General features: G+C 47.7%; 1 protein-coding gene across 2 annotated transcripts in view; it reads right to left on the reverse strand.

Moving 5' to 3' along the window:
- PGBD5 (piggyBac transposable element derived 5) overlaps positions 1 to 24,309 on the reverse strand; it is a 101,532-nt gene that overhangs the window by 16,235 nt on the left and 60,988 nt on the right. For both annotated transcript variants that reach the window (XM_031659208.1, XM_031659210.1), the window contains exons 2-4: positions 22,551 to 22,978; positions 16,296 to 16,430; positions 433 to 613 (exon numbers count right to left, since the gene is read on the reverse strand). In XM_031659208.1, the coding sequence (XP_031515068.1) occupies positions 433 to 613; positions 16,296 to 16,430; positions 22,551 to 22,978 (744 nt within the window). The remainder of the gene's footprint in view (positions 1 to 432; positions 614 to 16,295; positions 16,431 to 22,550; positions 22,979 to 24,309) is intronic.

A 24,309-nucleotide genomic window follows, 5' to 3' on the forward strand; every position in this document is an offset into this window, starting at 1 on the left:
TCCCTGTCTTCACACAATTCTTGTCTGTCTCCTGGGAAGGGGCCACATTATAGAGGATGGGTGAGTTCCAGAGACTTCCTAGAGCCTTACTAGGAGCTGTGCCCAGAGGACACAGACTTTTGATGGCTGCGGATTTCCAACAGGGGACATACAAAGAAATGCCCCAAAGACCGGGCAGAGCTTGGTGCAAGGTCTAGACACGTCCTCTAGACCTTGAGCCCGTGGCTCACACACCTTGCAATCTCTAGTGCCCAGCGGGGTCCAGCACACAGGGTGGCTGAGATGTATCTGTTCCCTCAAGGAAGGGCCTCATCACCTGGCATCCTGTGGTCTGTGCTGGCCACCACGCATCTGTATCCCCACCTGAACCTCTTCCACCACTTTCCTGGGGGAGGCAGGGCCACGTCCCCACTAGCTCCCCACTTGACTTACCTTGCTTCTCAAACTCCTCAAACAGGGTCAGGCTGGTGATGCTGGGCCCGGTGAAGATGATGTAGTTCTTGCCTGCCGCGTTCCGGCACAGGCTCCTGGCCACCATGCTGTGGAGCTGGGGCTTATTCTTCAGCGCGTCCAGGCCATCTGGGCCCCCGCCTTCCTTCAGGTGGACGTAAATCTTTAATAGAAACAGACAGAGGTTAGCGTGCTCACAGCAGGGTCAGGCTGGGAGCCTGAGTATTCAGCAAGCATGGGTCTCCCGGGTCTCAGTTATCAGGCTGGGAGCCCGTGGAAAAGCCCCCATCATCTTTTCAGCTCACAGGGGCTCTAGGTCACCCCCAAGCACACCCCGTGGCCTTGACGACTGGTGACTCAGCGCCAGATGCTTCAGTTTGGAAAAGTCAAGGCGGAGGAGGAAAAGAACAAGCAGCTGCGGGTAATGGGACTGTGCAAACACATTCCCCAGCTTTCAAACACAGGAATGATTTAAATTCACTATAAATAAAGTTAAAGGCAATCTCACCTGTTAGGAATACACGTATCTGTGTACTTTCCATTTGAATACAGCTTTTTAATTGACAAGGTATGTTCATAATGACTGTTTAATTTGTTCTTTACAGTGACCCCCATCAGGCAGGCAGAAGAGGTTGATTCCCCTCACGGTGCAGAGGAGACAGGACTGAGGGCTAAACATTTGCCCATGAGTCCAGGACCAACAAAGAGGATGTGTGCGAGCAATTTGTAAATGTTGTTTCATGCTGCGTCCATGAACATCATCAAAGGGGTAGAGGCAGGAAAGTTAATGGGTTGAAGAACAGCATGTTCAAAAAATCCTCCAGTACAGGTGCAAGAAATGTGACTTAGCGAGAATATCTTAAACAAACAAACACAACACAACACAACATAAAATGTGGTGTTGGATGACAGTAAGTCACTACAAACCAGAACTGCTTGAGAAGTTCGATGGATCTGAGCCTGCCACAGATTATTTATACATTAACACACACAGCTACATGTTGCCTGTGGTTTCTATACAGATATCTACACTCAAATTTTTAAATGCTGTGTATTGTTTTTTTAATTGCTGCATCACAAATGACCACAAACTCAGTGGCTTCAACAGCGTCTATTTATGAGCTCATAGTTCTGTAGGCTGGAGGTCTGAGCAGGGCATGGCTGGCTTTTCTGCTCAGGGCAGCACAAGGCTGCAATCAAAATGTTGACTGGTGGGTTCTCATCTGGTGCTTGGGATCTGCATTCAGGTTGTTTCCTTATGGCTGCAGGACTGAGGTCCTGTGTCCCTGCTGGCCATCAGCCAAGGACTGCTCTCAGCTCCCGGGGGCAACAGGTAGTCCTTGCCACATGACCTTTTCCATTGTCAAAGCCAGCATTGATTGGCCAGGCATGGTGGCTCACACCTGTAATCCCAGCACTTCGGGAGGCTGAGGCAGGTGATCACCTGAGGTCAGGAGTTCGAAACCAGCCTGACCAACATGTTGAAACCCTGTCTCTATTAAAAATGCAAAAAAGTAGCCAGGTGTGGTGGCAGGCGCCTGTAATCCCAGTTACGTGGAAGGCTGAGGCAGGAGAATCACTTGAACCCAGGAGGCGGAGGTTGCAGTGAGCCAAAATCGTGCCATTGCACTTCAGCCTAGGCGACAAGAGTGAAACTCCGTCTCAAAAAAAAAAAAGCAAGCCAGCAATGGGGACTCTTCCTGAAGCTGCATCCCTCTTGTGCTTTCTGTTAGGAAGAGCCTGGTTCCTTTTCAGGGCTTACTTGGTTAGGTTGGGCCCATGCAGGATAATTTCTTGTTAACAGATTTAGGACCATAACACATTTGCAAAATCCAAATTCCTTCTCATCAACACCCACATTAGTGTTTGAGCGAATAATGGGGAAGTGTGTGCACACCAAGGGCAGGAAGCCTGTGAGTATCTTAGAGTTCTAACACACTGGGGCACACTGCTTCCACACCAGGCACTTCTATGCATCTGAAGAACTACAACGTGATAGCTGAGAAATGGACTGCTTCCCCACCTTATTGAAACCAGCAGAGCGGAGATGACGTCAGTTTTACTCCCTGGGAAACAGACTGATTCAATGTACTTTCATGAAGACCAACAGTGAACGACACCTTCCCCGTCCAAACACTTAGCGTCAGTGAGGATGTGGGGGAAATGAGCACTGTGGTGACTTGGTATAAATACATGTAAACTTTCTGGAGGGAAATTTTGCCCATGAATCAAAGACCTTGAAGCATGGCTGTTATGGAAAACGGTATGGAAGTTCCTCAAAAAATTAAAAACAGAAAAACCATAGGATCCAGTAATCTTACTTCTGGGTACACACCCAAAGGAACTGAAATCAGGATCCTCTAAGAGATACCTGCATTCTCACGTTCACTGCTGCGTTATTCACAATTGCCAAGATATGGAAACACAAGTGTCCATCAGTGGATAAGTGGATAAACGAAACGTGGCATATACACAAGATGAAATACTATTCGGCCTTTAAAAAGGAGGAAATCTTGCCATTTGCAATGACATGGACCTGGAGGACATTAAGCTAAGTGAAATAAGCCAAGCACAGGAAGAGAAATACTGTATGATCCCACTTACATGTGAACTTCAAGTTGAACTAATAGGAGAGAGTGGAATGGTGATTACCAGGGGCTGGGGGATGGAAGTGGGAGTGGGGAGGTATTGGTCAAAGAATTCAAAATCTGTTAGATAGAAGGAATAAGTTCAAGAGATCTATGGTATCACATAGTGACTACAGTTAATAACAACATATTCTTGGAAATTGCCAAGACGGTTGATTTTAAGTGTTCTCACCACAAAAAATGGTAACTATCTGATGTGATGTATATGTTAATTGGCTCGATTTGGCCATTTCAGTGCCTACATATTTCAAAGTATATTGTACACAATAAAGATATACCATTTTTATTTGTTAATTTAAAAATAAATCTTGTAAAAACCTTAAAAATATTCATGCTATTTTACTCATGAGTTTCACTTTCAGGAATTCAATCCAAGGTAACAATCAGAAATGTGTTAAAAGGATTTATATATAAAATACCGTGTCCATTTCAGGGTTTTTTATAATGGTAAAAAAAATTAACAATGACCTAATTATCTTACATGAAAAGGAGACTGGTTAAAATTATATATGTAGGTATAATGGAATGTGGTACACTTTAAAAAATTGTAATGTAGAAAAAATATTTAATAACATAGAAAATGTTCACAGTATCATTGCAAGTAAAGTAGCCAGATTATAAAACAGTGCAAGTGTGTGTTTATGTGTGTGTTTATACAGAAATGTTGACTATACACTCAAACAGCTATTTCTGTATAAAAAGTATTTATTAGCATGACAGCTATGCTGGACTTTTAACATTTTTGATGTTAAATATATAATACAAACCTAATCAGAAAAAGACCCACTAAAAATAATTATAAAATAACTTCCTTATCAGGATTACTCAAGCATAGGAGTATTTGGAATTTGCAGTGTCTGTAGGGTCTGAGTGAATGGTTATTCATCATTTCCACACCTGGAGATGATGATGACTCTGAGAATCAGGGCAGCCTCTTGTTGTCTTGGAATTAACATATTTTCCTAAATGCCAGTGAGGTGCAGCTGAGATTTTACAACTCCTGGGTAGGATACGGAAGGCAGCACTGTTGCAGGACTGTCTTGAAATTACTCAGCCTCGTGTCTACACATGCACCTCTGAAAACTGCCATTTTTCCAGACTCCAGCCAGTCTCTTCTGAAGAAGCAGACACTCAAATGGGATATCAAAGGAGAAGGGGACAGGCACTGAGCCAAAGGCACTGAGGCAAAGGAGACAGGCGCTGAGCCAAAGGTCAAAGATTTCTTATTAGGAAATCTGGAAGAAGGATACAGCCAAAAAGTGGCACCAATGAGAGTCCAAAGAGAGTCCCAAATGTGTGGCACTCATTGCTATAAAATAATGAGTTTCTAAAAGTGAACATAAAGTAGGACCTTCATTTAAATAAATACAAAAGATGGTAACCTTGAAAGCCTCAGTTGAGGGCATGATTTAGAAAAAAACTGTTGGCAAGGTAGTCAAAATCTGGCCAGGAAAAGGCTCAGTCCAAGAGGTCCTGCTGGGTCTGACAGTCAGGCAGGTCTGGTACCCGACTGGTCCTGGTTTGCTTTGACACAATAACGTCAGTGTTGTCAAAGGCAGTAACTTGTTTCCCTTAGTTGGATGAGCAACCTCCAACGAAGTCTTATCCCATCCATGCCGTATTGCTACAAATGCTTAAGCTATACAAGCTATGCTAATGATTGCGTCCAGGTTTAAGAGACTATCCTAAGGAATCCTGCCAGTAATCTGAGACACAGCAAAATCACTGGGAACCCACACATGTATTCAGACGCTGGGTTGGGTACTTTCTTTTTTTTTTTTTTTTTTTTTTTTGAGACGGAGTCTCGCTCTGTCGCCCAGGCTGGAGTGCAGTGGCCGGATCTCAGCTCACTGCAAGCTCCGCCTCCCGGGTTCCCGCCATTCTCCGGCCTCAGCCTCCCGAGTAGCTGGGACCACAGGCGCCCGCCACCTCGCCCGGCTAGTTTTTTGTATTTCTTAATAGAGACGGGGTTTCACCGTGTTAGCCAGGATGGTCTCGATCTCCTGACCTCGTGATCCGCCCGTCTCGGCCTCCCAAAGTGCTGGGATTACAGGCTTCAGCCACCGCGCCCGGCCTGGGTTGGGTACTTTCTACAAGAGCTCCCCAGACACAACACAGAAGGAAATACCATTCACTTAGATGTGTGACTACTTCCTGGTCTGCTTTTCAAAAAGTCAGATATCTCCCTAGACATTTCTAGAGAAGGCATTACCATACTAATATGCTTCCACCAAATGTGTAGACATAGATGACTTCCTATCACTGGGCAAAATGCAGCCAGCCACAGACACTGAGCTACAAGACTGTTTGACAAGTATCTCTAGGGCAGGAAAATGTACCATTTGGTGGTTGCCGAGCTTTTCACTTTTCCTAAAAAGTTTTGTTTTGCTCCTATGATTTATTAATTTTTAAATCCATATATTTAGGAAAGTAGGCATGAAAGTTTATTACTATATGGCATTATACTTTGCCCCAGACTAGCATTCCCAATGTTGCATACTTTATACTGACATTACAACAAAAAGGATCTTAGGAAATATGGATTATAGCAGTTAATACCCTGGGGGACACATACAGCACATGGCATTTATCTTAGCTCTCCTGAAACGCCCCCGCGACCTCCAGAGGCAGGATCCAGTTCATCTTTTCCCTCAACTTCTCAAAAGAACAGTAAGGCTAGTGGCAGTAGCTGCTGACTCCCCAGCTGATAGTTCCACTAAGCTGTTGCTGGGATCGGGGGGCACCCTCCTGCCTCTCCAACACAAAGAACTGGAGAAAGCCTAGTTCAGCTATACTAGTCTTGACCAATGAATGACCCTACTTCTCTTTCAGCACAGAAGCGAATCAGTTTCCTCAGTGAAGAGCAGATCTGGGGGAAGGGTATCACATTGTAGGGACTGGTGATCCCTTCCTTGAGTCTTTTATTGCTAGTGTGCAAGGAGCCATGAAGGTGTAAGTAATTCAGCTGTGGGGAAACAGCACAGCAGTGCATGATCTGCACTCACTGAAGATGCAGAATGAGATTGGGGGTGTGTGCAGCTGTCACCTGGGACATCTGTACGGGACAGCCACTTGAGAGAGCTGTGAATTGTAAATGACAGTCACTTGTCATGAGAGGAACTGAGGCAGGGAGGGTGAGTTCTGGGATACATGGGCACAGGCTGTCATTCACTGGCTTGTGGGTTTTGGGGCAAGTTACTTAATTGCTCTGAGCCTTGCTTTCCTTATCTGTAAGGACAACACCGCCATATGCACCTTGCAAGGTCGTTGTCTTTAAGTGAAAACTGTGCACATAGAAGTGATTTTTTAATATAGCAAAGCTCTGTAACTGTGCTCCCAGTGTGGCTGCCTTCAGCCACATATGGCTGTTTTCATTTACATTTAAATTAACTAAAATGAAAAATTCAGTCCTGTGGCCACACTGGTCACAATGCAAATAGTCAACAGTCACACGAGGCTAGGAACTGCTGTCACAGAGAGCACAGATATGAAACATTTCCATCACTGCAGAGTCCTGCTGGACAATGCTGCTTGTGCCATCTTCGTGTATTAGCTGGGGCTTCCAGCAAAGTCTCTAAGTCATCACCATACTGATGACTTTCATCTCTCATTGCCCAGTTTCTCTCTCATGCCTCTCATCGTGACCATGCCCAGGAAGAGCTCATGTGCTGAGTCTGTTCATGGCCCTTCTCCTCTCTGGTTGTACCTTCAGCACTGCTGACCCCTGTGGGAGCCTTGCCTTCATCTCATCCCAAAGCTCAAAGCCTGAGGTGGTTCTTTCAAAATGACAGGTTGGAGGAGGGACATGTATCAGCATGTGGGCTCTCTGTACATACTCATGTCCATGCAGTTGAAGATTCTAAGTTCTTTAAGGAGAGGGCTGAATCTGATCCACTCAGTACCTGGTGCACTTACCTGGGCACTTAATAAATACTTCATTGTCATCTTTGAAGTCCTATTCAGTAAAGAGGTATGGGTGGATTAACTTCATTCAAAAGATGGAGAAAGAAGGTAGTTCTCAGCTACTTGCTCAAGGACACAAAGAGGTCCACAGTGATGTCTTCTACCTCAGCCAATCCCATCCTCAACTTACTGCATCCAACCTGGACAGGATCTCATGCCAGCATCCTCCTCACTGCACAATTAAACAAATGGACACATGTCCTGCCCTGCCCAGCTTCTGAATCCACAAGCAAAATTCACTCTAACCAATTAATTCCACGGTGGCCCTCACTTTTAGAGCCAATTCAATTAGTTATCGGTCAAGAGCAAAATATTTCACTTAGTATGTACAAAGATTGAGTCAAATAAGCAAAAAAACACTTTAGCGCAACTTCCTTAAATTCTTTCAACATAAATAGTATGTCTCAAAACAAGGGAAATCAGTGACATGGATGCTAGACCACTGTCCTACCAACAATCAAGCTGGATAAAAGATACTTTGCTTTTTGTCTAAATCAGGAAAAGTTCTCTCCTTGGGGGAGTCAACATAGCCTGTTGGTTAAGAAGGTGGGATCTAAGGTCAGAATGGCTGGGTTTAATCCCAGGTCTACTGCTTTACAGATGTAATTTTAGGCAAGGTAGCAAATTTCTCTGTGCCTCAGTTTCCTTACCGAGAAACAGTGGCAGTGACATTACTTGCCTCATGAGGCCCCTGTGGAGGAAAAATGAATACTGCATGTGAAGTGTTTAAGCACAGAGCCTGGCCCACAACACACACTCTGTAGATGTTCGTCATTCTTTCCTGAATGCCAGAAGCAGCTGCCAGAATCCACAGATGAGACTGAGGAAGGAAAGGGGCTTCCAGGTCAGCTAGCTTAGCAGCACGGGGCGCACGGACCTCATTCAGAGTGTCCCTCACAGATGTCCTGAGGGCTCTGCCTGGACAGATTCCATGATGTGTGCAGGGGGTAGGAAGCAGGGGTCCTTTTGCTTGGGGGTTCCATCTTGAATTCTGGCTTCTAAAGCCCATCTACTTCCGGAGTATGTCAATGCCCAGTGTGAACCTGAAGCCCTGCCTCCACTGAGCAGGGCTGTCATCCAGAATTGCCTCCTTGACAAGACAGCCACTCAGTCCTCTGAAGACAGTCTGTCCTGTCTTCTTCAGATGACACCTCCTTATGTCCCTCCAAGCCCCACTCAGGACACCACTCAGGACACCTCCCAGGCATCTGCTCTTCAGCCCCTCCTCGGTGTTTGTCCATCTGTCAACATCCCAATAGGAACATTGGTCTCATGCTGCAGAGGCAGGTGCCTGGCCCAACACGTGCAAACGGGAGAAATCTGCTCTTTTAGATTATACCATTAAAAGAAAATAGTGGACCATTTTTTTTCCCTGCTCCAAAGAATCTTGGGGCTGCATTAATCACTAAAGGTCGACAGAACATTAACCTGTTGGCCAATTTTTCCTGCTGGATCCTCGATCTTTTTGACATTGTGAAGCCTGAACAGCAGTCTCTGCAGAGAACTGCTGGAGGGTTTTCTTTCCACCCACAGACAGGGCACAGCCTTCCAGGATGAGCAGCCACAACATCTTGGATCGAGGAACTCCAATCGCCCAATTAGTAGGCTTTTCCCTACACTGGAAGATTCATCATCGTATAAACCTCTCCTTTTTCATCTCCTTGGCTCACAGGGGAGCCTGCAGATGAGGGGAGAGGAAGGGAACCTTGGCTAGCTCCCATGCTTGCACCCCCTCTGCAAACAGGGTAGGGCTGGAGGGTGTTTTGACGTCTAGGTCAGTCCTTAGGAGGCCTGTGACACAGAATAAATACAGATAGTCTCTAATTTACACTGGTTTGACTTAAGACTTTTTGACTTCATGATCATGTGAAAGCAATAGGCATTCAGTAGAAATTCCTTCAAATGTTGACCTTTTCCTCGGCTAGTGATATGCTGTGCAATGCTGCGTGGCGATGCTGGGTGGTGGCAGTAGCTGCAGCTCCCCGTCAGCCAGGTGATCATGAGGGTAAACAACCATGAAATATTCAACACTTTATTATAAAAGGGGCTTTTGTGTTAATTTTGCCCAGCTGCAGGATAATGTAAGTGTTCTGGGCATGTTTAAGGTAGACGAGGCTAAACTATGCTGTTTGGTAGGTTAGTTATATTAAATGCATTTTTTTTTTTTTTCCTAGAAGTGGCGTCTCATTATGTTGTCCAGGCTGGTCTCAAACTCCTGGCCTCAAGCAGTCTCCTCCCTCAGCCTCCCACATTACTGGTACTACAGGAACTTGCCACTGCACCCAGCTTTAAATGCATTTTTGACTTAAGACATTTTCTTTTTTTTTTGAGATAGGGTTTTGTTGTGACACCCAGGCTGGAGTGCAGTGATGCAATCATGGCTTATTGCAGCCTTGATCTCCCAGGCTCAAGGGATCCTTCCTCCTCAGCCACCCAAGTAGCTGGGTCTACAGGTGTGTGCCACCACACTCAGCTAATTTTTATATTTTTTGTGGAGACAAAGTTTTGCCATGTTGCCCAGGCTGGTCTTGAACTCCTGGACTCAAGTGATCTGCCTACCTTGGCCTCCCAAAGTGCTGAGACTACAAGTGTGAGTCACTGTGCTTAACCTGACAAGACATTTTCAACTTACTAGGGGTTTATCACAGGGAAATAACCCCATTATAAGTCGAGGAGCTTCCGTATGCTGTCTTAAGTGCACCATGGTATCTAGCAGTGGGTAACCAGCAGTGGGAAAGCCAGCCTGGGTAAACAGCAGCGGGAAAGGCAAAAAAGAAGGCATTGGCTGTGGCCTCATATATACCCAGCATTCTGCACCCAAGGAGCAAGCATATCTCAAGATTTCCTGAGCCCTACCTTATAAATAATTCCCTGCCTGCTTATTCTTGTCTTAAGTGCTGCTATTAAAACGTTGGGTGTCTTGGTGCTTGACCTGTGGCAAGAGCTCATAGCTGCTCTCTCCTTTGCACACCACACACCCTGCCGCATACGCCTCTGGGGGTGTTTCTTACCCCTACAGGGGCCTTCCTGTAGCCCTGCGATGTACAGACACACCTCCAGTACTGCATTTGTCACTCTATTTTGATGAGTATTTTTAACGTGTCCATCTCTCCTACTGGAGAGGCAGTGAGGGCTCCCTCTATCTCTAGTTCTGAGAGGCCAAGCACGAAGCTCAGTCTATGGTGGTGTGGTTAACCAAACTGTCCAGGCCTAGATTTGCATTGGTACAAGTCTTATCTTCCCATCTCTTTATTGTAAAACTTCTTGAAAACAGGGACTTGTCCAACTCTTACCAATAAATAAATAATAAAAATAAATAGAGATTATTAGCTAAAAAAAGCAAGACTGAAGAACGTATTGCCCTGGCCCTCTAGTTCAGACTCCCAGGTGGTCAACAGCAGTGAGAATCAGAGAAGCAAACAGGCCTGAATAAACCAGGTGCACCAGAGGAAGCCCCCTGTAGTAGCCAGGATTCTCCCGAGACACAGAAGCAGTAGTGTGTATATAAATACAATTATGTATGGAAGGTGGGAGGGTGGGAGAGTGGGAGGAAGAGGCAGAGGTATTTATTTTAAGGAACTGGCTCATGCAAATCAGAGGCTGACAAGTCCAAAAATCAGGGAAGCCCAGCAGGCTGGCTACTCAGGGACAAGGTGCTGCTGAAGCCCGAAGGCCCTCTGCTGGCAGAATTCCCTTTTTCTCGGGGTACAGCAATCATTTTCATTTTCTTTTCTTTTTTCTTTCTTTCTCTCTCTCTTTTTTTTTTTTTTGAGATGGATTTTCACTCTTGTTGCCCAGGCTGGAGTGCAGTGGTGCAATCTCGGCTCACTGCAACTGCCGCCTCCCAGGTTCAAGCGATTCTGCTGTCTCAGCCTCCCAAGTAGCTAGGATTACAGGCATGCGGCACCACACACAGCTAATTTTTTTGTATTTTTAGTAGAGACTGAGTTTCACCATGTTGGTCAGGCTGGTCTTGAACTCTGACCTCAGGTGATCCACCCACCTTGGCCTCCCAAAGTACTGGGATTACAGGCGTGAGCCACCGCACCCGGCCAGCAATCACTTTCTTAAGGGCTTCAGCTGATTGGCGGAGGCCCACCCACATTATGGAGGCTAATGTGTTTTCCTCAAAAGCCACCCATTTAAATTTTAATCTCATCTAAACAGCACACCTTCCCAGCAACATCTAGACTACTATTTGACCAAATAGCTGGGTACCATGGTCCAGCCAAGTTGAGACATCAAAGTGACCATCACATCCCCAAGCCTGGCTGATATCAAGGGGTAAAGCTAGAAAGCCGGCTCAGGCAGGAAGTAAAGAACAGGCACTCCCAGGCATCCCTGCACCCCACAGAGACGCTGGAGGACGGACTGGCTCAACAACGCTACAAGTCAGTGACCGCAAGTACTGCCCCTGCATGGAATGCAGACAGACGGTGACAGGGCTGAGGGCCAGGAAGCACATGCGCTGTCCCAGCCATTCATCTGTCCCTCCCTGGGAGCCCCACGCGCAGTCCTGGGAGAGCGGGAGATCGTGGCCAGTCTGACCCAGGGAAGTGAGACGAGCTTCACGGGAGACAGAGTAGAGCTTGCAACTAGACCACGGCCCCTCCTCCGAGCTCCCAAAGCACTGACAGGGAATCTGGAAGGCACCTGGGCTCACGGGAGATCCACCACTTCCAGGTATCAGTGCGCTATGCAGCTAAGAGATGTGCCCTCATCTGCTGCAATGATGGAAAAGTTCTAGAGAGGATGATGGTGACAGCTGCACAACACTGAATGTAGTTAGTGCCACTGAGTCACACACTTAACAATGGTGAAAATGGAAAATTTTATGTTATCTGCATTTTACCACCACAAAAAGCTATGCTTGTTGATAACAGAACCATGCCTCTCTTTTTATCCCTCACAACATATATTTCATTTCTCACCATTCCTCATATTAAAGTTGACCAAATTACCAAAGACCCGAAGATCCACGTGCGGTAATCTACTTCTCAGAGCAACGTGAATGGCCTCATTTGACAGTTTCCATTGGCCTGGAGCACTTCAGGTTAGCATCTTCGCCCACTGACTCCTTTCCAAGTGCTGGGTGCTCGGTGAAACACCAAAACGCACATTTTGGATCCAAAGACTTTTGAGATAAGCAGTTCTGCAGGACAGCCCTACAAATGTCAAGTGGGAGATGAAGCCCGCCCATCCGAACCAGTGCCTCTTTTCAGAGACTGCTGGAAGAAGACTAGGAAGAGGAATGTGAGGACAGATAAGCAAGACCAGGTTTCAGAGTGGGATGGCATTCACGGGTGGTGTCACTCACACTCTGCAGTAAAGCTGTGTCTGTTTCTCATCTGATTACTTATTTCTCCTCAAAACCTCCTCAAAAATTGCTTCCTGCGTTCTCAGCAATGCAGGCCATTAGCACCTTAATTTTCAGAACTATAGTTAACTTAATCTCTTCCTCTCACTTCTATCCTACCACATGCCTCCCTATATTCTTTAGTTAAATTATTTAAGATCTTTAACCACTTTCATCAAAGACTTCCCTTCAAATGAATTCAAGAGCATTACACCTATAAAAATATACTAATCTATTAGAGCTCTTCTAAACACCATCACCATTATTATTATTTTTGCCCAACTGTTAGTTTCTTCCTTCTCATCCAAATGCCCTTGTGGGGATCAACTGACCATGTTTGAGGCCCTGATGATCTGAGCTGGCTGTACTGAGTTCCCATTCAGCTTTCCCACGGACCTTTTCTGGGACCACTGGCCAATCTGGAACTCCTTTTCCTCACTCACCCCTTCACCTAGAATCTTTGAAGTGGAGCTCATCCCGCAGTCGCCCCGCCTGTCAGAAGAATGCAGTCGAGCCAGTCAAAGGCTCAGGGTCTTGGCAGGATGAAACTACAAAGCTGGGGCAACAACGTCTATGCATCATTTGGGCTCTCCTGGAACACACCTGGACACCCACCACCCCTTCAACACTTCATCTTGGTCCACATTAGATGGTGGCTGGAAGAAAGTTATCTGGTCAGCTGTGCAGACCTAACTGATAAGGCTCGTGGGTCAATTACAGTGGGTCTCAAACAACCACAAAATTGATATGCCATGTAATAAACATTTACTAAGCTCCCAGGTTTTCAGGACCCAGGTGATCCATCCTGGTCATTTTCTCATGGCCAGGGCAGAGAAGCCAAAAAAGGAGAGGTATGCACTTGCCCCTTCCGATCTTTTCACGTACCACAGCTGCCTGCATCCTACGGGCCAAAGCCAACCTCAGAAACAGGAGGGCGTGGGGCAGGTGCTGCACTAGCAGCACAGCACAGCACAGCACAGCACAGCACAGCACAGCACAGCGGGAGATGACCCTTAACACGGCCAGCTGCAACTGAGCTTCTCCACTAAGTCATTCAGGAGAGCTCAATTCATCTGAGGAACTACAATGAAGAAAATGGCCTGTGTATAGAACCTCACATATGACGTTTACAAAGAAGAGAATCATAGAATGGCAATAGAAGGGACCTCACTGGTTACCTAATTCCATCCCTTGAGTTTCTAGATGACAACTCCATGTTCCAGAGCAATGACTGAGCAGCTAGTTCACGTGGGAGGTAAATGCAAGAGCAGGGGCTGTGGATGCCTTGGGGATGGATGAGGGAAGAGGCAGGTCGAGGCCCATGGGAGAAGCCAGTTCTGCGCTGACCAGCTGCCTGGCAGGTAAGCCCTGTGAGCCAAAGTCACCTCATGTAAGAAATGGGATCGATACTGCCTGCTCTCTCTGTCTTACAAGGCTGTGGGGAGGATCAGGGAACTGCGGGTATGAAAGCTCTGACGTGTAAGGTATTGTTCTGCCCCAGGGCTGTGCTTGCCCAGGCTGCTGACCTTCAAAAGCTGTCAAACCAAGATTAGCACCTGGAGAACCACGAAAAGGGGCAGGACACTATGAAAACAACTGTCCCCAGGCCATGTGGCTCCTCCTCTGCATCTCCTGGCTCCTCATGGGCAGAGATGTCCTTTCCCTGCTCTGTGCCCGCCACAGGCACCTTCAGCTGGACCTAGGAACAAAGAGAGGGACTACGGGGGCTGAGAAAGTTCTCATGCCAGTCCTGTCACAGCACAGCCTGAAACTGCCGGGTAATTAATTGCCTCCTTGGCTCTGCACTTCTAAGCACGTTTTGAGGGCTGCCCCTGGCAATGGTGGAAGCGACACTGCTTCTTACTGGGAGTTGTCAGCTTCAATTCTGGCTTCTAGAAACAAACCTTCACACTGCTGCAAAACCTCCTAGAATCAAGAGTTTTAGAAATGAAAGGAAACTTCAAGGTACCAACCCAAACTTCTTACATTTTAGATGTGGGTTTGATAGATTTTATAAAATTGGGAACGAATCTGAACTGAGAGAGATCGATCTGTGGCCTTTTCTGGTGACAGATGTGATTTCTAGCTCCTCACTAACTGTAGAAGGAGAAAGAAGTGGTGCCAGATGCACACAGGGTCCGCATGTAAACATTTGTTCCAAAGCCACACAGGACCGATATGGGAGCTCTTGCCTGTAATCCCAGCATTGTGGGAGGCTGAGGCAGGATGACCACTTGAGCTCAGGAGTTTAAGATCAGCCTGGGCAACACAGTGAGACTCCATCTCTACCAAAATGAAAATAAAAATAAATCAGTCAGGAATGGTGTCACACGTCCATGGTCCCAGCTACATGAGAGGCTGAGGTGACCGGATCACTTGAACCTGGGAGGTTGAGGGCGAAGTAAACTATGATCATGCTGCTTTACTTCAGTCTGGGTGACAGAGTGAGACCTGGTCTCAAACAAACAAACAAACAAAAACACCAAACCAAACCAAACCAAACAATAAAGCTACCTAGGCAGACCTCAAGGATGGCAGGACCATGTCTGCATATCCCAATGCCTGGCAGGTAGCAGGTGCCCAGTAAATATTTACTGAAAGAATGAATGAATGTCCCTTTGGAAAGTTTATACAAAATGAATCCGATGCACCTGTACCCTATGGGCGTATCATCACAAAAGGCGCTACAGAGATGGCAGAGGACTCTGGAGAATGTAAGCTGAGGTTGCACCTCCAGGAGTGAGGGAATTCTGCTCTGGGATAGGTCCAGTCTGGCGAGACCCCAAACAATGCCTATGCACAAGCAGAGCCCCAGAGTCTGGCTTGAGATCCTGGCCCCAACTCAGACTGAAGGTCCCTCAGACCTGCAGACGGAGCCGAGATGGTGTTTTGGAGCATTTTCCTGGAGCAAGTACACTTTCCCCACTGTGGTTCTGGAGTGGATGTGGCGGGGAGATGTTCGCTGGAATCTTCCTACGAATCCTGCTCTAGTTCAGGGAAAGATGGAAGTGCAAAAACCCTGTGCCTTGGGGCCTGGAGATGCGGTCAAGCGAGGGCAGCGAGTGAGCGTGCGGTCAGCTGTCACCACAGGGCTGGTCTGCCTGTCTGATGAGAGAAGGTGTCACTGCGGCAGCACGGATGAAAAACTAGGCAGGGAGACGTCACCTAGGCACCACATTCTGGTGTTTATCTGTCCCCACCATCTCCCTTTGTGTACTCTACTGCTCCTGGCAGCTCAACCTCAGATGCTTTTCCTGGGAGTATCATCACAAAAAGCAGAGCTCAGGCACCTCTTGTAAAACATGCCCCCATGTTGGCCACGCTGGTTCCCAGGGCCGATGACTCGGGCACCTGCTCCTGGGGAAGGCTATTCACAGTTTCACCAGCAGGCTGTTGGTGGTGGTCTGTGAAGAAGGCATCCTGGAAACAGGAAGGTTGGGCAGATAGCTGGTGGGAGTGGGGAGGCCTCCTGGGACAGCCTGAAGTTTCAAAGCCACGAGTCCGTAAGTCTTGAGGGACAGCCTCCAGGGAGATGTTAGTCACCTCATATGACCCACTGTTTGGGTGACACTTCTAGCCAACATTGCTAGGGACTGAGCCTTGATGAGTCATTTACCCAGATGGGCTTGAGTCTGCAGGAAGAATGTGCAGGGAACGGGGCCAGGTGTGGCAGCAGCCTCTCCAGGGATGGCTACCCGCTGCCTCGGGGAGGAGGGAGCAGCCCAGCCCTGGCCTCTGCAGGAGCATCTGGGTGGACTTGGACACACAGTGAAAAGGGTATGTGAGTACGTTCTTGGGTACCAGATGAGCCCATGTTCCCCCGATTTACTTCCCCAACCCTCTTCACCGACCCTCCTCGGACTGAGCCCAGGGCTCACCTGGATGATGAAGCCAGTGGAAGAACACTGTCTGACCCAGAGGCTGAATTTCCGCTTTTTCCTCTTCCGCAGCTCCCGCTCTGTGCACGTGGCAATGAATACAGGATCCTCATCGATCAGGGGTTCATGTAGCACCTGCCAGGAGGGAAAAAGCGGAGGCTCTCACGGAAGGCAGCATGAGCTTGAGGGCTCATCAGATTGGAGCTCAAAATCAGCCTCTGCCTTTGAGCAGCTCTGTGACCTTAACTAAGTTACATTACCTCTCTGATCCTGACCCTTCTTATCTATAGGAGGGTAGTATCATTATTTACACTACTGTTTCTAGAAAGGATGCAGTAAGAAAGGATTCAGTAAGATTCATGCAAAATAGCACCAGGCCTGATACACAGAAGATATTTCATCAGTGGAATTTATTATTATTGTTATTATTATTGGCCTAAGGTCCCTTGTCCCAACTCTCATTTGGTTGCGGGATCTCTGGCACAGGTCCCGTGTCCTCTGGCTGGACATGCCTGGTGATGGGCACCCACTTCTTTTCATGGAAGCCCCTTTCACTCATGGAAAGTTCCAACTGCTAAAAAAGTCTTTCACTGATCCACAATTTATCTATATTTAACTTAAACCTAAGGATGTGACTTCTGTCCAGTGAGAAACAAAGAAAAAAAATGTTATTTATTTTTTTTTTTTGGATTTTCAAGACAGCCCTCGTGTCAGCCCACAACCTCCTTCTTCCAGGCAGAACCTCCTCTTTTAATAAATCATTCATCAAATGACCCAGTTCCCTGTTGGCCTGTTGCAACGCACAGCCTCTGGCTCTCCTCTGGGTTGTCGTGTCCTTTCTGACAAGATTCCCAAGGCAATTTTAAAACTTATTTCCTCTATTTCAACTTTTTGATAACATGATTATATGACTTTTCCCAATGATAAGACAATAAAGAAAAAAGAAATGGCATAATAAAAATAGGCTCCAAGGAGTGGCCATAGATCTGCTTCTTCAAGGTAAAGTTATTTTGGGAGGCTTTAGGGTAAATTTCAGGGATGTGCTACACTTCCCTCCCTGATCCCAACTCAAGCTTAATTAAGAATTAGAGTGTGCATCTGTAGGGAACAGAAATGAAGAGTACAGGCAATGATTCCCAGAACTCTACACGATGCCGTAGATCAGGGGTCAGCAAATTACTGCCTAGTCTGGCCCATGTCTGTTTTTGTAAATAAAGTTTTATTGGAACACTGCCATGCTCATTTGTTTACATATTGTCTGTGGTTGCTTTGGGGCTACAATAGCACAACTGACAACATGCAACATCAGTCACACAACCCACATAAAGTCTAAAATACTTACCGTCTGGCTATTTACAGAAAAAGTTGCAACAAACTAGTCACCTGAGCATCCTGCTAAGATGTGGATTGTGATTCAGTGAGGCCAGGCCTGAGACTGTGTTCCCAACAAGCTCCCAGGTGATGGCAGAAAAAGGTCTTCCAAGGACGAAACGGAGGATATTTACCATGTGTGATGTGGACAATATCCTTCCATTCTTCTAGGAATGGAAGATGGGTGGAGGTTGAATGCAAATTGAAAGCACAGTTACCTTGCATTCAATTTTTGAAAAGTGACAGCCCTACATTGTTCAGTCTTAGCAGTGCATACCTGCCTCCTCAGTTTTTCTACTAATGGACACATGGGGACATCACATGTGGTCTCCCCTGTCTTGTGAAGGGGAAGGCTGGGAGGCTGGCCTGGCTGCAACATCTCCCCTGGCCCTCACGCCTGGCTTCTTGCACTCGCTGGCTCTTTGTAGCTCATTAAACATTCAAAGCCCCATTTGGAACTATTCAAGTGCAATGGACAAGTCCTCCACACAGTGGGAGAATGGGAGCAGATGGAGAAGGGAAAAGATGGCATAAAAAAGCCCTCTGCCTGTCCTTTCCCTGCCCAATGATCCTTGCCGAAGACATGCATCCTACTCTGTCCTCTGAGGCCACAGAAAATGAAAATTGCCCTCTCTCATTCTCTTCAGAAAGAAAGTGCACCTCTGTTCCACTTGCATTGAACATATGATCAGTTGCAAATTTATATTTAATCACATGCCTCATCAAAGCAAAAGGGCCAGCAAGAATTGCTGACCCTCAATGATCTTTTTCCTTTTCTACCATCATTAAATGAATTCTGAACGTGTCATGACTAAATGCAGCACAGAACGGCATGCTCCCCAAAGCTCCAAAAACTTTGCCTGCCAGAAAAACCACTTGCTTCTCCTCCAGGCTACAGATTGGTCAGCATTTCTGTTACACAACTGTATCTCCTGAGCCTCCTCCTGTGCTGGACAAGCGTGGTTTGAGGTGTGGAGGGTGGTTATGTATGGTAGGGGAAAGACAAAACATCCATTTATTGATTTGCATAATCCCTCCCCGAAAATATTTCTCTAATTAATCTGGCTCCAGTTTTGAGGAGATGCAGTGTCTCCCCATTTTTGTTTGTGTAGAAACACACACACACACACACATACACACACACACACCCCCCAGCTGCTTTGGTTACTGCTAGATTCTGGGAATCCTCTGAAGACTCTAAGACCAAACTCATACCAAAGGGTCACAGCTGCTGGAATAAAAAGGCTCCCTTGGCCGGGCGCGGTGGCTCAAGCCTGTAATCCCAGCACTTTGGGAGGCCGAGACGGGCGGATCACGAGGTCAGGAGATCGAGACCATCCTGGCTAACACACGGTGAAACCCCGCTCTATTAGCTAAGAAATACAAAAACTAGCCCAGCCAGGTGGCGGCGCCTGTAGTCCCAGAAGCTACTCGGGAGGCTGAGGCTCGGAGAATGGCGTGAACCTGGGAGGCGGAGCTTGCAGTGAGCTGATCCGGCCACCACCCAGCCTGGGCGACAGAGCGACCCGTCTCAAAAAAAAAAAAAAAAAAAAAGGCTCCCAAGACTGCAGGCTGGAGGGTGTGAGTGAGCTCAGTGTGTGAGGTGAGTGTGCTGTGTGTTTGGAGTGCAGCCCCGAGGGATGGTGTAAGGGACGGGTGCAGAATGATTCCTGGGATTCTGATCCATACACACACCTGATGAGGGCAATGGGAAGAGAACTGCTCCGACTTGTGTCTGCGGGCAGAGAGGAAGACCCTCCCAGAAAGCCCTGAGGCTTACAAGCAAATCATTGCCTCTCTGTGAGCTGAATGTTTCAGGGTCCAACAGGGATTTTCACAGAGCAGGAAAGCTAGGAATCCAAGGCTCCTTTAGAGCCTCCAGCTTCTCCAATCAAGGATCAGGACAAGAACCCTCTTCCTTCTTTAAGTGGCAGATGTGTCTCTGAGAAGAGCATAAATGCAGGAGCCGAGCAGGGCGGGCCAATGCTGGCAGCCTGGGGAATGACAAGGCCTGCAAGTCCCTGGGAGAGCCAGGCCCACCCAAACTAGAAAGCCCGGGGCATCCTCAGCAGATGGGGCAGGCTGCTGCTCCAGGGAACGGAGGGCACAGGTGATGTACAAGAAGCCCCAGGAAGCATGAGGTTCTGGTCATAGTAAACACCCAACCGTACTCTCGTTATGACTTCATCTCCTTTGACTTACCCTGCTCCACACCTACTGACACGGAGCTGGTGCAACAGGCTGCGTGGCACCAGTCAACCCTTTGACTCTCCCAGAGCCTCATGCCCCAGGCTGTACGATGGGGTGAGCTGGGTGTTCTGTGTTTGCCCCCCAGGGTCACTTTCCATCCTGCAGACCCTGCGCTGAGGCCTGGAGGTCAGCCTCTTACAAACTATCCCACCCAGCTTCTTTGCCCCCAGTTTCTGGCTTGCTCAGCCAAGTGGGAGTCATCAGAAAGAGGCCGGAGAGCAAGGGAGTAAGGGGAGGGGCCTATGATCAGCCCCTTCAACTTATTTCAAACTTATTTCCTCTATTTCAACTTTTTGATAACATGATTATATAACTTTTCCCAATGATAAGACAATAAAGAAAAAAGAAATGGCATAATAAAAATAGGCTCCAAGGAGTGGCCATAGATCTGCTTCTTCAAGGTAAAGCTCTGCCCACCTGCCCTGAGGCCTCTCCCTGGGCTACAGCCTTCTCTGCTCCCTTAGGGTCTCCCCTAATGCTGATTGCGCCCCTAGCAACAGTCCCTGCATCAGCATCTCTTCGGCTGGACTTCTAGATAGAGCTCAGCATCTGTGTCCTGCTGGGATCCTCACTGCCACGGAGGAGTACCGAGTAGAAAACGTAGCAGGAAGAAAATGTAATTTCCCATATATAGTAAAATAAAAACAAAATACAAAGTAATAGAAGGAGAGCAGAATGAGCCTGAGGAGAGGGAGGAGGAAGAGGTGGAAACGTGAAAGCAAAAGTAAAGGGGAAAAAGCCCTAAACATGACCTGAGAGCCCTTCCCCAGATTAAGCCTCATCTCAGGCCCTGCTTCTGCAAGCCTCATCACCTGGAAGCAAATACAAGCAGTGAGCGGCAGAATAACAGGATCATCCTTCTAGGCTCTCCCTGTTCCTGGTAACCCAGCACTGCCCATCTGAGCCATGTGCTAAGGAGGGCAGAGCTGCTCCCTCGGACACCTGCCTACCTGCCCACCTGCAGTCCAGCCACTGCCCACCCAGCTGGGCTCAGCAACGCTGCTGGGCCTCCCCTCAGGGTACCTGTACCTGGGAGCTGCAGAGAGGCGAGCCCACAAATCTCAGAATTCCTAGTGGGTGTTGAAGTGTGTCAGAGAGGCCAGACACTCACCCTGGACTTATATTACAGATACCTCTTGACAGATACTTAGGCACAGCGTGCACAGAGCCTTCTGCAGCACCGCTCCAAATGTTTGACCCCAGCATGGTCTGAATGTGTTATTTTTCTCTTGCATCCAGGCAACTGTCTCTCATTTGCTTCATTTTCAACCAAGCAAGTATTTAGTGAAAGAAAAGATAATGTGCTCAGGCCCGTCCTTGGGCCTATCACAGGGCCTGTTATAGGGCAGGGCTCATGTCCTCGCAAGTCTCCACTTCTTGTTAGGAAGGTAAATGACACACTGGAGGATGAGGCACAGTGGCATCTGGCTGCCCCATCAATTACTGGGGGTAATTCAGATAGCAGGGAATCCACATGGGACTGTGGGCCTTACACTGGCCCTGGAGAGTGGATGCATTTGCAAAGCAGAGAGAAGAAGGCAAGGCGTTCCAGGGGCCAGAAGGCATGCTGCAAACACTCGGAAATCGTAACGAGCCTAACATGTTCACCAGACAGTGGGGAGAATGATCCAGAGAGAATGGAAGGCTCCAGCAGACATGAAATAGGGCACTACCTTCCCCACAAAACCTTGTGATTTTCAGCTGTGTGCGGGAAAGGCACACTATAGAGAGAGAGAGGACCTACAGGAGAATGTCAACAAGAATTGGAGGTTTATTTAGAAGAGCCTTAGAAGCAGCACAGGAGAGAGAGATGTGCGATGGGTCTTTAAACACATACATAAAATTGAACTGAACTTCTGCTGCTACACAGACCAAGTCAAAGGGAATGGGGCCCACATGGGCCAAGAACTTCCTGGTTCGGGTTACAGACATCTCTGGAAATTAGCCATCTCATTGGTTTGCTAGACCAGCAGGGCAATTTTTGAGGAAGATTCTGGAGTTCTGTCTCCCCAGGGCCAGGTGCTATTGTCCCAGGTGCAAGTGGATACCAGCGGAAGGCAGGGAGGGGCTCGGGAGCCGAGAGTAGGCAGAACATTTTCTTCTGGAATTGGTTGGGGAAAGTATTAGGGAATCAGACCAGTGATGCCCGGAACTCTGCCAAACCCTCATCCAAAGACTCTGGCTCTGCTGTGTGTGGCCACAAGTAACCCCTGATAGTCTGAAGAATGGTTCTAATTCCAGGCTCACTCCCTCTGCCACCCAGGACGCTTCTAGCCTCCTTTCATCGCCAACAGGTGAGGTCATTCTCAGAGAATATGACAATAAAATTAATATTCACCTGAGCAAAACATCATTTGGAAAGTATAATTAAATGAAGGATAGGGAGAAAAGAGGAGGAAGATTGCCTCTCAGAGCAAAACACTGAATTCTGACTTCTCTGAGGGCTGGAGCTATTATTACTATTCCCCTTCGATCTCGTTTGGATTATGTGGATTAATGGAATGGAAGAATAGCAGAGGTGACCTTGAAGTGAACTCAGGGCAGGCAGGACACCCCAAAGCCCTGCCGCAGACAAGGCTAGGCCGAGAGAGCGAGGACACCTGGCCGAGCTCTTACCTCCTGCGCGGGCCTCACCTGGGTTTGGGAAGGCCTGAAGGCAGCGTCGAAGCTGTTCTGCAGTGAGTCGAGGAAGGGCTGGACCTTGTAGAGCCCGTGCGTGGTCTGGCTGGAGCGGAAGGCCACAACGTGGAAGTACTTGAGGATCTTCTCGAAGCGGGCCTGGCTCATGACGAGGGCGAGGCTGCGGTTGCTGTAGAAGCCGCCGCTCCAGATGCTGAGGACGGACTCGCAGTGGGAGATGCTGGTGGAGATCATGTAGCCCAGGAACGCCTTCATCTCCGTCAGCGTCACCTCCACCCAGGCTCCGTCGCTCCCAAACCGCTCCTGGAACTTCTTGGCGTACATGTTTGTCTGCACCACCATGTTCTTGAGGACGTTGTCTGGGACAAAGAGCTGGAAGAAGTCCACGGCACTGGCGCTGGGGGGCATCTTTCGGGTGGGACCTGAAACCCAAAGCCAGGCGGAGCGTTCCTTAGCACGGCCGCCACACCCTGACTCAACACCAGAACGGCTGCATTTCCAATCCCTGCGTCCCTGCCCGAGTGCCCCCGCTGCCTCCAATGCTACCGTCTTCCCCTCCAACCTTCCAGAAGCTGCTGCAACCACCCGACAGTGCTGGCTCCCGTAGCTTTTGTAACCCCCTTTGCTCCAAAACAGCCAGCTCTCCTGCTGTGTGTGTGGGAGCGCGGCTCCTCCCGGACACCACGGGAACAAACGGCCCCGACATCCGGAGTGCAAGGTGCAGCCTGCATCTCCACACCAGACCAGAGAACAGCCCTCGGGGGGCGCAGTCGCGTCCCTGCTCGCCAGAACCCGCGTAGCACAGAACCCGTGTCGGTCTGGGGAGTTTCACACACTCGGGGCACAAGCCGAGTCTTAACTAGAGATGTACACACACACATAAATGTGTATGTTTAGAGATATATATCGTATAAATGTATACATCAACGTTTTAAAATTAAAATATGCATATTTAGACATACAAATTAAAAGCACCGTCTGCCAGTCTGGAGTACTTCTCTGTACAAGGAAGGAAGCATGCATATATACACATATATGTACACATACATATATACACATACATACATGTACACACACATACACAGGCACACACACATACACATATATGCATTTAAAAATACAGATATTACAAATACATCGATGTATAAATACGTTTATATATAAAACAATTAAAAACAAAAGGCACTCCCCCAGACAGCAGAGAACAGCCCCTCCTGTTCCTGCCACGCCATCACACGGGGCTCCTCCCTCCCCTGCAGACGCCATGCTTTCCCTGGGAGTGTGGGGCAGAATGCAAGTTCTTACAAATCTGGCACATTCGGTAAATACTGATCTGAAGAGAAAGGGCACATAAGGGCAGGGAGGAGATGCAAAGACACGTGGAGTTTCTAACACAGGGGCGTGGCTACGGCTTTCTGGCTTTCATTTTCTGGTAAGTTGAAGCGGTTTTGTAAGTAAAACGTTTTCACCACTTGGGGCCTGAAAAATTCCACCTAGGAAAAAGCAATTTTCATTAAGCATTCCCTATGCAGTAACTCTGTGGTGACTATGGACTAAATCTGAAGGGGCTTATTTAGATAATTTCACATATAGGATAAAACCTCACAATTTTTGATGAATGCAGCCCTCTGAATACACACCCCCCCCCCCAGAATGTTTCAGTCAACAATAACTGCATATAGGATGGTGGTCCCATATAATTATAATACTGTATTTTTCCCATACCTTTTCTATGTTTAGATATGTTTGGATG

Source organism: Papio anubis, chromosome 1, assembly GCF_008728515.1.
Source record: "Papio anubis isolate 15944 chromosome 1, Panubis1.0, whole genome shotgun sequence".
NCBI lineage: Eukaryota > Metazoa > Chordata > Mammalia > Primates > Cercopithecidae > Papio > Papio anubis.